Source organism: Loxodonta africana, chromosome 21 (genome assembly GCF_030014295.1).
Source record: "Loxodonta africana isolate mLoxAfr1 chromosome 21, mLoxAfr1.hap2, whole genome shotgun sequence".
Classification (NCBI taxonomy): Eukaryota; Metazoa; Chordata; class Mammalia; order Proboscidea; family Elephantidae; genus Loxodonta; species Loxodonta africana.
In genome coordinates, this window is record NC_087362.1 from 49,588,009 (window position 1) to 49,602,280 (window position 14,272).

The 14,272-nt window shown below is 45.1% G+C and overlaps 1 protein-coding gene across 1 annotated transcript; it reads left to right on the top strand.

The window, feature by feature from the left end:
* Window positions 1-2,410: 2,410 nt before the first annotated feature.
* Window positions 2,411-13,263, top strand: DPEP2NB (DPEP2 neighbor). The gene is made up of 2 exons (XM_010596754.3): window positions 2,411-5,858; window positions 7,179-13,263. The coding sequence occupies exons 1-2, from the start codon at window positions 5,792-5,794 to the stop codon at window positions 7,481-7,483; spliced, it is 372 nt and encodes a 123-aa protein (XP_010595056.1). The 5' UTR covers window positions 2,411-5,791; the 3' UTR covers window positions 7,484-13,263.
* The last annotated feature ends 1,009 nt before the right edge of the window (window positions 13,264-14,272 follow it).

Genomic DNA, 14,272 nt, shown 5'->3' on the forward strand with positions numbered 1-14,272 from the left:
AGAGCATAGAAAAGGACGGAATACTCCCAAACTCATTCTGTGAAGCCACCATATCCCTGATACCAAAACCAGGTAAAGACACCACAAGAAAAGAAAATTATAGACCTATATCCCTCATGAATGTAGATGCAAAAATCCTCAACAAAATTCTAGCCAATAGAATTCAACAACATATCAAAAAAATAATTCGCCATGACCAAGTAGGATTCATACCAGGTATGCAGGGATGGTTCAACACTAGAAAAACAATTAATGTAATCCACCACATAAATGAAACAAAAGACAAGAATCACATGATTTTATCAATTGATGCAGAAAAGGCATTTGACAAAGTTTAACACCCGTTCATGATGAAAACTCTCAGCAAAATAGGAATAGAAGGAAAATTCCTCAACATAATAAAGGGCATTTATACAAAGCCAACAGCCAACATCACCCTACATGGAGAGAGCCTGAAAGCATTCCCATTGAGATCGGGACCCAGACATGGGTGCCCTTTATCACCACTCTTATTCAACATTGTGTTGGAAGTCCTAGCTAGAGCAATTAGGCTAGATAATGAAATAAAGGGCATCCAGATTCGCAAAGAAGAAGTAAAAGTATCACTATTTGCAGATGACATGATCTTATACACAGAAAACCCTAAGGAATCCTCCAGAAAACTACTGAAACTAATAGAAGAGTTCAGCAGAGTATCCGGATACAAGATAAACATACAAAAATCCATTGGATTCCTCTACACCAACAAAAAGAACATCGAAGAGGAAATCACGAAATCAATGCCGTTTACAGTAGCCCCCAAGAAGATAAAATACTTAGGAATAAATCTTACCAGAGAGGTAAAAGACTTATACAAAGAAAACTACAGTACACTTCTGCAAGAAACCAAGAGACTTACATAAGTGGAAGGACATACCTTGGTCGTGGATAGGAAGACTTAACTTTATAAAAATATCTATTCTACCAAAAGCAATCTATACATTTAATGCAATTCTGATCCAAATCCCAAGGACATTCTTTAATGAGATGGAGAAACGAATCACCAACTTCTTATGGAAGGGAAAGGGGCCCCTGATAAATAAGGCATTACTGAAACAAGAAGAACAAAGTGGGAAGCCTTACTTTACCAGATTTTAGAACCTGTTATACTGCCACAGTAGTCAAAACAGCCTGGTACTGGTACAACAGACACATGGACCAATGGAACAGAATTGAGAATCCAAACATAAATCCATCCACATATGAGCAGTTGATATTTGACAAAGGCCCCAAAACAGTTAAATGGGGAAAAGAGTCTTTTTAACAAATGGTGCTGGCATAACTGGATATCCAACTGCAAAAAAATGAAACAAGACCCATACCTCACTCTGTGCACAAAAATGAGCTCAAAATGGATCAAAGACCTAAATATAAAATCTAAAATGATAAAGATCATGGAAGAAAAAATAGGGACAACGTTAGGAGCCCTAATACATGGTATAAACAGTATACAAAACATTATTAAGAATGCAAAAGAAAAACTAGATAACTGGGAGCTCCTAAAAATCAAACACCTATGCTCATCCAAAGACTTCACCAAAAGAGTAAAAAGACTACCTACAGACTGGGAAAAAGTTTTTAGCTATGACATTTCTGATCAGCGCCTGATCTCTAAAATCTACATGATGCTTCAAAAACTCAACTGCAAAAAGACAAATAACCCAATTTAAAAATGGGCAAAAGATATGAATAGACACTTCACTAAAGAAGACATCCAGGTCACTAACAGATATATGAGGAAATATTCACAATAATTAGCCATTAGAGAAATGCAGATCAAAACTACAATGAGATTTCATCTCATTCCAACAAGGCTGGCATTAATTCAAAAAACACAAAATAACAAATGTTGGAGAGGCTGTGGAGAGATTGGAACACTTATACACTACTGATGGGAATGTAAAATGGTATAACCACTTTGGAAATCAATTTGGCGCTTCCTTAAAAAGCTAGAAATAGAACTACCATACAATCCAGGAATCCCACTCCTTGGAATATATCCTAGAGAAATAAGAGCCTTTACACGAACAGATATATGCACACCCACGTTTATTGCAGCACTGTTAACAATAGCAAAAAGATGGAAGCAACCAAGGTGCCCATCAACAGATGAATGGATAAATTATGGTATATTCACACAATGGAATACTACGCATTGATAAAGAACAGTGAGGAATCTGTGAAACATTTCATAACATGGAGGAACCTGGAAGGCATTATGCTGGGTGAAATTAGTCAGTTGTAAAAGGACAAATATTGTATAAGACCACTATTATAAGAACTTGAGAAATAGTTTAAACTGAGAAGAAAACATTCTTTTGTGGTTATGCAAGGGGTGAGAGAGGGAGGGTGAGAGAGGGGCATTCACTAATTAGATAGTAGATAGGAACTACTTTAGGTGAAGGAAAAGACAGCACACAATACAAGGGAGGTCAGCACAATTGGACTAAACCAAAAGCAAAGAAGTTTCCTGAATAAACTGAATGCTTCGAAGGCCAGTGTAGCAGGGGCAGGGGTCTGGCGACCATGGTTCCAGGGGACATCTAAGTCAATTGGCATAATAAAATCTATTAAAAAAAACATTCTGCATCCCACTTTGAAGAGTGGCGTCTGGAGTCTTAAACGCTAGCAAGCAGCCATCTAAGATGCATCAATTGGTCTCAACCCACCTGGATCAAAGGAGAATGAAGAACACCAAGGACACAAGGTGATTACGAGCCCAAGAGACAGAAAGGGCCACATGAACCAAAGACTACATCGTCCTGTGACCAGAAGAATTAGATGGTGCCCAGCTACAACCGATGACTGCTCTGACAGGGAACACAACAGAGAACCCCTGAGGGAGCAGGAGAGCAGTGGGATGCAGACCCCAAAATCTCATAAGACCAGACTTAATGGTCTGACTGAGACTAGAAGGACCCCAGTGGTCATGGCCCCCAGACCTTCTGTTGGCCCAGGACAGGAACCATTCCCGAAGCGAACTCTTCAGACATGGATTGGACTGGACAATGGGTTGGAGAGGGATGCTGGTGAGGAGTGAGCTTCTTGGATCAGGTGGACACTTAAGACTATGTTGACATCTCCTGCCTGGAGGGGAGATGAGAGGGTGGAGGGGCTTAGAAGCTGGTGAAATGGCCATGAAAAGAGAGTGGAGGGTGAGAGCGGGCTGTCTCATTAGGGGGAGAGTAATTGGGAGTGTGTAGGAAGGTGTATGTGGGTTTTTGTGTGAGAGACTGACCTGATTTGTAAACTTTCACTTAAAGCACAATAAAAATTATAAAAAATTAAAAAATAAAGTGGTTGCAGCAGTACATCTACAGGGAACTGTCAGAAATTCAAGCCGGATTCAGAATAGGATGTGGAACAAGGGATATCATTGCTGATGTGATATAGATCTTGGCGAAAGCAGAGAATACCAGAAAGATGTTTGCCTGTGTTTTATTGGCTATGCCAAGGCATTCAACTGTATGGCTCGTAACAAATTACCGGTAACATTGTGCAGAACGGGAATTCCAGAACACTTAATTGTGTTCATGAGAAACCTGTACATAGACCAAAAGTCAGTCATTCAGAAGGAACAGGGGGATATTACATGGTTTAAAATCATGAAAGGATGTGTCAGAGTTGTATTCTTTCACCATACTTATACAGTCTGTATGCTGAGCAAATAATCTGAGAAGCTGTACTATATGAAGAAAAGGCGGCATCAGGATTGGAAGAATACTCATTAACAACCTGTGATATGCAGATGACACAACCTTGACTGCTGAAAGCAAAGACTTGAAGCACTTATTGATGAAGATCAAAGGCTACACCTTTCAGTATGGATTACGCCTCAACATAAAGAAAACAAAAATCCTCACAACTGGCCCAATGAGCAACATCACTATAAACAGAGAAAATATTCAAGTTGTTCAGGATTTCATTTTACTTGGATCTACAATTAACGGCCATGGAAATAGCAGTCAAGAATTCAAACATATTGCATTGGGCAAATCTGCTATAAAAGATCTCCTTGAAGTGTTAAAAAGCAAAAATGTCAATTTGAGGACTAAGCTTTACTTGACTCAAGCCATGGTATTTTCATTAGCCTCATATACATGCGAAAGCTGGACAATGAATAAGGAAGACGGAAAAGGAGTTGATGCCTTTGAATTATGGTGTTGGCAAAGAATATTGAATATACCATGGACTGGCAGAAGAATGGGAAACCCTGGTGGCATAGTGGTTAAGTGCTATGGCTGCTAACCAAAGGGTTGGCAGTTCATATCCACCAGGTGCTCCTTGGAAACTCTATGGGGCAGTTCTATTCTATCCTATAGGGTCGCTATGAGTCGGAATCGACTTGATGGCACTGGGTTTGGTTGGTTTTTTGGTTTGGCCAGAAGAACGAACAAATCTGTCTTGGAAGAAGTACAACCAGAGTGCTCCTCAGAAGCGAGAATGGCGAAATTTCATCTCACATGCTTTGGACATGTTATCAGGAGGGATCAGTCCTTGGATAAGGACATCATACTTGGTAAAGTAGAGGGTCAGTAAAAGAGGAAGACCATCAATGAGATGGAATGACACAATGGCAGCAACGATGGGCTCAAGCATAGCAACAATGGTGAGGGTGGCACGGGACTGGCAGTGTCTCATTCTGTTGGAAGTGACTGACAGCACCTGACAACAGTAGTGTGGGCCTGATCAGGCTAAAAGCTGGCTTTTCTATCTCCTCTTCTGCCTCCATAGCACCTCATCACTATTGACCATTTTTCACCTGGGCCAATGTCCAGCTCCCATCTCATCCTTTCATCATCATTGAGTTTGTTGTCATTGCCTTTTTGAGTGGAGGGGTGTGTAATGATAAGTTTGTCAATTTATTTGTTTTGAATGTCATGTTTAAATGGGCCCATCATTCACTCCCACTCTGTGAATTTATTCATGACCCTCATTCTGCCTTAGAGCACCTTCAACATCCCTCTCAGTGTCCCGTCACCTTTAGATGTCATGAGCTTGTCCTTGCATCTCTATCAGCTATAAATCTGAAGCCCTCAGTGACCCCCTAGCATTAGCAAAACACCTCTCCACTACCTGTGTGAGCTTAAGTGGTCCCTTAAACCTCTTAGTTTTCTTGAGTCCTCAGCTGTTACAAACATGAGGATTCTATAAATTTACATTTGAAGCTGGACAAGGTTGAGAACAGAGTCTCTCTTTGCTTTTATTTTTCCCAACTAGAAAAGTCCTTTGTCTCCTTTCCATATGTCCAGATCTCACTTGTCCTTCAGGCCCACCTCCAAGAAGCCTTCCCTTATTCCCCTGTCCACACAAATCAGAATGTCTTCCTCCAACTGTTGAGTGCTTGTGGTAAGTGCCGTACAACCTAGCTGTCTTTTAGGTCAATCTTGCCTCTAAAAGCAGTCTCAGAGTTTGGGTTTCTCTTGCCCTCCTGTGATCACTGTGGCTGTGCCAGCCCCACAGGTGGGCTCCACAGGAAGTGGCTACTTGACTAGGACATGAGTGGAGAGGGTCAGGTGTGAAGGCCCAGGCAGGGTGCCTCTCTGTCTCCACCCTGTGCTTCTCCACAAAACCCGGAGAGCCTGTAGCCTGCCCCCCAACTCAAAGATTCCTCATGTGACCTCACTATAATGATGACCTCACAGGTCTTCTCAGTTTCCATGGCAGGTAACTACGCAAGCGTAGTGCCCTCGGGGAAACTTCCCTACCAGTTCTCTACGAGACAGCAGTCGATTTGGTTGCTTGAGAGAGAATGTCTGACCGGATCTTCTATATTCACTCTAATTTGTCCTCTGTCCCGTGGGAAGGCAGCACAGCAGGTAGGCCTAGGCCAGGCATCTGTACAAGAGTTATTTTGTACACACAGCCTCACCAGGCTGCCACCTATTCTTTTTGGGCTTGCCCACTACAACTCAGAACTTCCCCATAAATTGTACCAGTGGTCTGGGGTTCCTTCAGTGCCCCACATTGCCCCACACCTGCTCACTGTTGATAGTAAGTGAAGTGTCATCCCTGCATAAGTTAGGTTCTAATCTTTATAAAGCTAGCTTTCCCCTTTGTGCTACAAGATGCACCCATCCAGACCCTTTCCTGACTGGCCTCTAAGCAGAAGCCGAATGTGTTTTTATTGGCAAAGGGTACACAGCAGTTTGAGACAGAGCTATTGAGGGCCTTTCATGAAGCTCACCTTCCGACCCTCCACTTTCACTCTTCTATCATGAGACCCATGGGTCACCTTAGACACATCTCCTACCGAGATGCCGAGTGCTGGGAAAGGGTGGTGTCATAGCTGGGAAGAGCAGAAGAACCAAGGGGAGATGATGTGACACTGAAACTGGGGATCTGAGGAAACAGTGTTCCAGGAGGTGGGGTCAATGTGAAGAGCTTGGAGTTGGTACCCAGAATCTGGTTCTGAACCTCCTGGTCACTCTGCCTCAGTACTTTTGCCTTTTTCTAATCTAGATAAAGGTATCAGAAGGTTAGAGTTCAGTATGGTTGAACCAGGTAATATGAATGGGGCCCAAGAGGAACTGCCAAGGTGGGAAGAGTTCTTAAAAAAAACAAACCCAATGCCATCAAATTGATTCCAACTCATAGCGACCCTACAGGACAGAGTAGAACTGCCTCCATAGCATTTCCAAGGTTTTCTTTCTACCATGAAGCAGCTGGTGGATTCAAACCACCAACCTTTTGGTTAGCAGCCAAGTGTTTAACTATTGTGCCACCAGGGCTCCTTGGGAGTGGTTCTTAAGCAATTTATATTAGATTTCCTTCCAAAACTTGGAAACCATTTCCATTAATACCTCAGAAGTGACAGGCCTTAAGAAAAGTTTCATGGATTGTGGAAGGGAGAGATTGAGGGAGCCTGACTGCAGTCATTTTTGGGTTCTACCATTTTCTCTGGGAATGGGGAATAGACTTCCAAGTCTTATTCTGCTGCCATAGGCTCCATGGGACTGCTTTTACAACCAATATCCCTTCTGCAGGGGATGCTTAGAGGCTATGGGCCAAGGCTGTGTTTTGAATGCCAAGCAGTTAAGAGGGCTTCAGCCAGAAATGGAGAGATGTGAGACAGGGGAGGTCCTGGCAGGTGACTGTGTAAAGCAAACATGACTGATCAGTTCTGGTTTTCTTCCCAGCAGCTGTGGCTCCCACTTATCTTCCTACACCTCGTCACTACCATGTCCTCTACCGAGGGTATGGAGAAACCCAGGTAGGCTGGCATGGGGAGACATATTGCCTGGTTGGCGGCTACCGGGCCTATGGGGATGCTCCTGTGGCCATCCCAGCAAACGTGGAAGCAGAGAAGCCAACCCCCAGCCGGGATCCCAAGAGATGCTATCCTCTGGCAGAGTCTCATGAAGACCCAGGCTGCTCCAGGCCCAAAATTCGGCGCTTGCAGCATGGTGGCAGGAGGCTGACCCCCCAGAAGCTCTCTGGCTGAGCCACTCTATGGAGAGCACACATATTTAACTGCCTAAGATAGCTAGTGCCTCTTCTTGCAGTGACTGCCACTGCTCCCCACTGGAGGAGAACCTGAGCCATTCTCCCTGAGCCTTCCCCAGCCAGCAGCCCCCTTCCATACCATCTGGCCATTGGCAAGGAACCTTGAAAACTGAGGTTTGAAAGGAGAGGCTGCTGTTTGAACATACCAGGGGCTGAAGCTGGCCTGGAAGAAAACCTGATGCTCCCCTGCTCAAGCCTCTAGAGTCCCTTCTTGGATAGAAGAAAGAGAATCTACCCTGTTAACCAAGGAAGAACCAGGTGCAGAGGGAGGGTACAGAATGGTCTAGCAGGGGGCTCCTGCTTTGAGTCATTGCCAGTGGCCACCAGGAGAAACCAGGAGAGGCTGCGCTTCCTGAAACTGGAGAAGACCAAGAAGAAGCAATCTATAGCTACTCAGGGAGCCTCCCATCTGGAGTCTCAGGAGGCAGAATAAAGAGACCCAGGGAGACCTGCCACCTGGAGCAGCAAGAGGCTAAAGAGAGTCGAGCAGCACCTCCCTGAAGCTCACATGGTTCTTTTTTCCAGCCCTTTCTGGCCCCTGTGGGGTCGCAACTGTTCAATGAAATGCTTTTCTGTAACAGTTTTGTATTTGAAATCCAGCCTTTCTAACACAAGGCCCCAAACCTCACTGTTCCTTGAAGTACGTCTCTACACGGGGGGCCTGGTCCTCTAAGACCTTCCTCCAAGAAAGGCCTTTGGGTGCAGCTTCTAACTACACGGGTCTCTCATTGATGCCTTTGTAAACTAGAGTAGAACACAGGCAGGTTCTTTAAGGAAAGGACTGATGAATGTGTGTGTGTAAGGCGAAAAAGGGCAGGACTGAGAAGATACTGTTCGTTCTATCCATCCATCCATCCATTTATTTAATAAATATTTTTTGAGTACCTGTTATACATCAGCCACTGAGCTAGTTGCTTGGGATATATTGGTGAATGAGTTGATTGAAGCCCCTCTCCTTAAGGCACCCACAAACTAAGGGAAGAGACAAATAATAATTTCAGGTAGTTATAATTGCTATAAAGAAAAAGCAGGATAAGAAGACAGAGTGATGTGGGGTGCTACATAATACAAGGTAGTCAGGGAAGACAAGGAGGCAACATTTGAGCAGAGATGTGAGCCACGTGAAGAGCTATGGGCAGAACATTTCTGGTGGAGGAAATGGCAAGTATAAGACTCTGAGGTAGGAATAGCCTGGCTGGTTCTAGGACCAGCAAAAAGGTCAGTGTAATTGGGGAGGAATGATTGAGAGAGAAGAATGAAAGATGTGGTTGGAGAAGTAGGCATGAGCCTTGCCAGCCATGGGGAGCAGTGCGGTTCTTAAGTGTGATGGGAAACCATGGAAGGGATTTGAACAGGACAGAGAAGTGATCTGAAGTAGATGTTAAGATCACTCTAACTGCTGTGTGCCATGGCAGGGAGTTGCTGTGTGTTACCATCGAATGTCTCTGTCAGCAGTTAAGGGAATAGCTGGTTGGTCCTGGGGAGTGGGATTGGGAAGCAGCCAGCAGAGGATAAACAGATTCACCTGGGGGTCTTGTGAAAAATAGTTTCCCAACACACACACCATTCCTAAATTAAAATTTTTAGGATAGGGCCTGGAAATCTGCAGTTTTAAAAGCTTCCCATAATTACCAGTTAATAGGAAATATAAGACACAGAGGAACATGTTCATTGACACTATGAGAATGCAATTAGCAAATTTCAAAATGTAGAAAACTCTATAGGACAAAGATATGATTTTTTTTTCCAAAAATAAATTGCAAGGAAGAAAAAAAGAGGGAAGAGGAACCTACAAATTGAAATAAAAACCAAGCAATGTGGGGATCTTGTCTACACTATAATTCAGACAAATCAATTGAAAAAAACTAGGCAATCGGGTATGTGAATATGATAGATATTTTATGGCATTAAGGAAGTGAAAATGTTAACTTCATTGGTAATAATGATACAGTAGTTACATCTATTAATAAGAGCTCTTTTAAAGATGCATACTTAAATATTTATGGATGAAATATCTGTGATTTGTTTTAAAATACTCTGGAGAAGAGGATGGATGAAGGTATAAATGAAAGAAGATAGGTTATCAGGTGATAATTGTTGAAGCTGGGTGATAGGGGTTCAGTACACTCTTCTCTATACTTTTTTATGTTTGGAATTGCCCCTAATAAAAAGTTAAAAAATAAAAATAAAAGCTTCTCAGCTGCAGCCTAATGTTCGGCCAGGTTAACAATCAGTGAGGGCTCAGGTGGTCAGCTTGACAGGGTCAACTAGCTTGTGGGAAGCCCTGGAAGCCAGGCAGAGAAGTGCAGGCTTCCCACATAAAACCAGGAAGCATGGAGGGCTCTGAGGCAGGGTGCGCCATTTAACAGCAACAATGAGTTGTTGCAGAAAACAGGCCTGACAGGCCTCAGGGGTGAGCAGGCTAGACTGAGCAAAAGACACAGCAAGTCTGAACTTGAGGCTAAATGAGAAATCACATATGCTGGAGTAGATGTTTATTTGGCCAGGGCTGATTGCCTGCACCGGGTGACCCCACAACTTACCCTTCTATGTGCTTATGTGCCAGCACATGTGATAACTGGTAGCATGTCCAGCCACTTCACTGTGCACTCCCAGCAAAGGGCCAGCACCCCGTGGGTGATCAGCAAAGGATGTCTGGACAAACAGATGGGTAGGTGTAAGGAATTTGAGGCCTTTCCTTGTAAAAGAGACAGAGGCTGGAAGTGGAGGGATCCGAGGAGCCCTGACTTGGCCAGGAGAGCATCACTGTGACCATTTGCCTCCCCAGCAGCTGGCCTTCCTGTACCCATTCCTGTCCTCCCTCCCAGCCACATCCAGGGAGGGTTCTGCCCCAGGGACAACGGGCTACTCTCCCTACTACTGTTGGTTTCCTTAATTGGCTACCATATGTCCCATGAACTCTCACTGAAAATAGGGCCAGTCCAGCCCAATCCTGGTGAGGCTGGCAGTGGTGAGCAGGTAAGAGGATGGGCAGAAATGGACCGAGCATATCTTACCAAGTGGCTGGCCACTATTCTCTGCAAACTCTGGCTTCGGTAAGAGTTCCCTCCGGGCCTGGAGCACCTGCGGAGGGGGAGCCAAAAGAGACAAAGACTCTGGGTGGGTCTGGCCTCAGGTCCCAGAAAGTCCAGGAAACAGAAAGCTAAGTACATTTCTCCACAAACTCTCAGTCCTGTTTTTCCCACAAGCTGCCCCCAAAATGCAGGGCTTCTCCTGCCCCGTGTTCTAGCATGGAGGTCAGGAAAGAGCAACCTTTAGATGGAGCAACTGCTTTGTTCCTCGGTGGGGTCATTGGGAGAGCAGAGCTAGGGGGAACTGTTGTTGTTGTTGTTGTTGTTGTTAGGTGCCATCGAGTCGGTTCTGACTCATAGCGACCCTCCCTATGCACGACAGAACGAAACACTGCCCGGTCCTGTGCCATTCTTACCATTGTTGTTATGCTTGAGCTCATTGTTGCAGCCACTGCGTCAATCCACCTCGTTGAGGGTCTTTCTCTTTTCCGCTGACCCTGTACTCTGCCAAGCATGATGTCCTTCTCCAGGGGCTGATCCCTCCTGACAACATGTCCAAAGTATGTAAGACGCAGCCTCGCCATCCTTGCCTCTAGGGAGCATTCTGGCTGCGCTTCCTCCAAGACAGATTTGTTCGTTCTTTTGGCACTCCATGGTATAGTCAATATTCTTCACCAACACCACAATTCAAAGGTGTCAACTCTTCTTCGGCCTTCCTTATTCATTGTCCAGCTTTCACATGCATATGATGTGATTGAAAATACCATGGCTTGGGTCAGGCACACCTTAGTCTTCAGCGTGACATCTTTGCTCTTCAACACTTTGAAGAGGTCCTTTGCAGCAGGTTTGCCCAATGCAATGCATCTTTTGATTTCTTGACTGCTGCTTCCGTGGCTGTTGATTGTGGATCCAAGTAAAATGAAATCCTTGACAACTTCAATCTTTTCTCCGTTTATCATGATGTTGCTCATTGGTCCAGTTGTGAGGATTTTTGTTTTCTTTATGTTGAGGTGTAATCCATACTGAAGGCTGTGGTCTTTGATCTTCATTAGTAAGTCCTTCAAGTCCTCTACACTTTCAGCAAGCCAGGTTGTGTCATCTGCATAACACAGGTTGTTAATGAGTCTTCCTCCAATCCTGATGCCCCATTCTTCTTCATATAGTCCAGCTTCTCGGATTATTTGTTCAGCATACAGATTAAATAGGCATGGCGAAAGAATACAACCCTGACGCACACCTTTCCTGACTTTAAACCAATCAGTATCCCCTTGTTCTGTCCGAACAACTGCCTCTTGATCTAAGGGGGAACAGAGCTTGCAAAATATGGAGGCCAGGGGACTTTGGTTTCAGATCCAGTTCCACTTGCGAGCCGAACCTGTTTTTTTCACCTACAAGATGAGGCTAGTAAAAACCCTACTTTATGGGTTGCTGGAGCCCTGGTGGAGGAGTGGTTAAAGTGCTCAGCTGCTTACCAAAAAAAAAGGTGGGCAGTTCAAACCCACCAGCTGCTCCGTGGGAGGAAGATGTAGCAGTTTGCTTTCCTGAAGATTTGCAGCCTTGCGTAACAAAATATATTAAGAGAACGTTCTGCATTCCACTTTGGTGAGAGGCGTCTGAGGTCTTAAACGCTAGCAAGCAGCCATCTAAGATGCATCAATTGGTCTCAATCCACCTGGAGCAAAGGAGAATGAAGAACACCAAAGACATATGAGCCCAGGAGACAGAAAGGGCCACATAAACCAGAGACTACATCAGCCTGAGACCAGAAGAACTAGATGGCGCCCAGCTACCACGATCACTGCCCTGACAGGGAAGACAACAGAGAATCCCTGATGAAGCAGGAGAATAGTGGGATGCAGATCTCAAATTCTCGTAAAAGGACCAGACTTAATGGTCTGAGACTAGAGGGACCCTGGAGGTCATGGTCCCCGGACCCATTGTTAGCCCAAGACTGGAACCATTCCCAAAGCCAACTCTTCAGACAGGGATTGGACTGGACTATAAGATAGATAATGATACTGGTGAAGAAAGAGCTTCCTGGCTCAAGTAGACACATGAGACTATGTGGGCAACTCCTGTCTAGAAGCGAGATGAGAAAGCAGAAGTGGACAGGAGCTGGTTGAATGGACACGGAGAATACAGGGTGGAGAAGTGGAACGTGCCGTCTCATTAGGGGGAAAGCAGCGAGGAGGAGTACAAAGCAAGGTGTGTATAACTTTTTGTATGACAGACTGACTTGATTTGTAAACTTTCACTTAAAGCACAATAAATAAAAAAAGGTTTGCAGCCCTGAAAACCCTGTGGGGCAGTTCTATCCTGTCCTGTAGGGTCGCTATGAGTTGAAATTGACTCAATGGCAATGGGTTTGGTTTTTGGTTTGTGGTCTGTTGTGAAGATTGAATGAGTTAAAGCATATCAAACTGGTAGCATAGCTCCAGGCACACAGTAACTCTAGCTATGCTTGTTGTCACTTGTTCCACAAGGGGGGGAAAACGGCAGCCTCCTGAGCCTGCAAAAAATGTGGAATGAGCACTTGTTGTGTGTGGGCGTGGTGGCAAGTGCTGTAATACTGTGCACTCCCACTCATGTGGGACTAGTGATGTGTTGCACTATTGTGGTCATGGCCTCATTGAGTTCACCACCCAGCTTCAGCAGAAGGCAACCACTAAGACCGCCGTTAGGAGGAGGCAAAAGAAGGCCAGTTCCCAGCAAAACCTAAACCTGAGAGAGTGGAAAGTTTTGCCCATGTCCCTATTTAGACAGAGTAAGTCACCAGGGAAGGTTTGGAATTGGCAGGGTTTTCCATGATGTACCCCTCTCACGTGGCAACTGAATATCGCAGTTTAGGGGGTGCCATGTAAATCCCATGGGCACCCTTGAGGACCTTCCTGGATCCAATTGTTGCTCCCCAGGCCCCTCTAGCCTCCCCAGGCTGACAGCACTACCTAGGGACTCGGGACAGCATGCAAGCCAATCCCTGTGGGCCTCACGCCTGAGTTACCAGTACATCTGGTCCCCAGAAGCAGCCCAGCCAGACACTTCAAGGATGTCAACACCACGCATGACTTTGCTCTGGAGACCCTGTATATTGGATCCTCTATATTGCCTAAAACCAGGCAGAATGTAAGTGTAAGAGGAGCTCGACCATGTGATGGGACACTAGCCATCACTGATCTCCAGGAGTGGCCAACAGAGAAGCAGTTGAGGGTGCAGAAGAGAAAGGTAGGGGTTGGGGAGAAGGCTGGGTAGAAGCAGGAAACAGAGACAGTACTTCTCCTGGCAAGATAACCATGTCTGCCTTTTGAAGAGGAAAAATGTGTTGGCCATTTGACACTTCAGGAAGGGTGGCCTCAGCTTTGTAATTGGAGGATGCATGTCTGTGGTAGACAGATGGCCTTCTGGCTGGGGAGACTTATTTCTAGGAATTTGACTGGGGCAGCCCGTCATGCGAGCAGAACCGAATACCCAGAAAGAAGCAAGGGCAGGATGAGTCTCCAGGACCAAGGAGATGGCCATCACTTGGGCAATGCTAGCTGCTCAGTAAGCCCCTGCCTCCACCCCACACCTGCACTCTTAGCATGTGAGGTGGGTTATGCAACTGTAACTCAGCCTCACTTCTTCCATCTCTATGTGTTTCTGCAGTACACTGGAGGTCTACACTGGTGGTGGGTCAGCTCTGCCAATGGGATAAACTT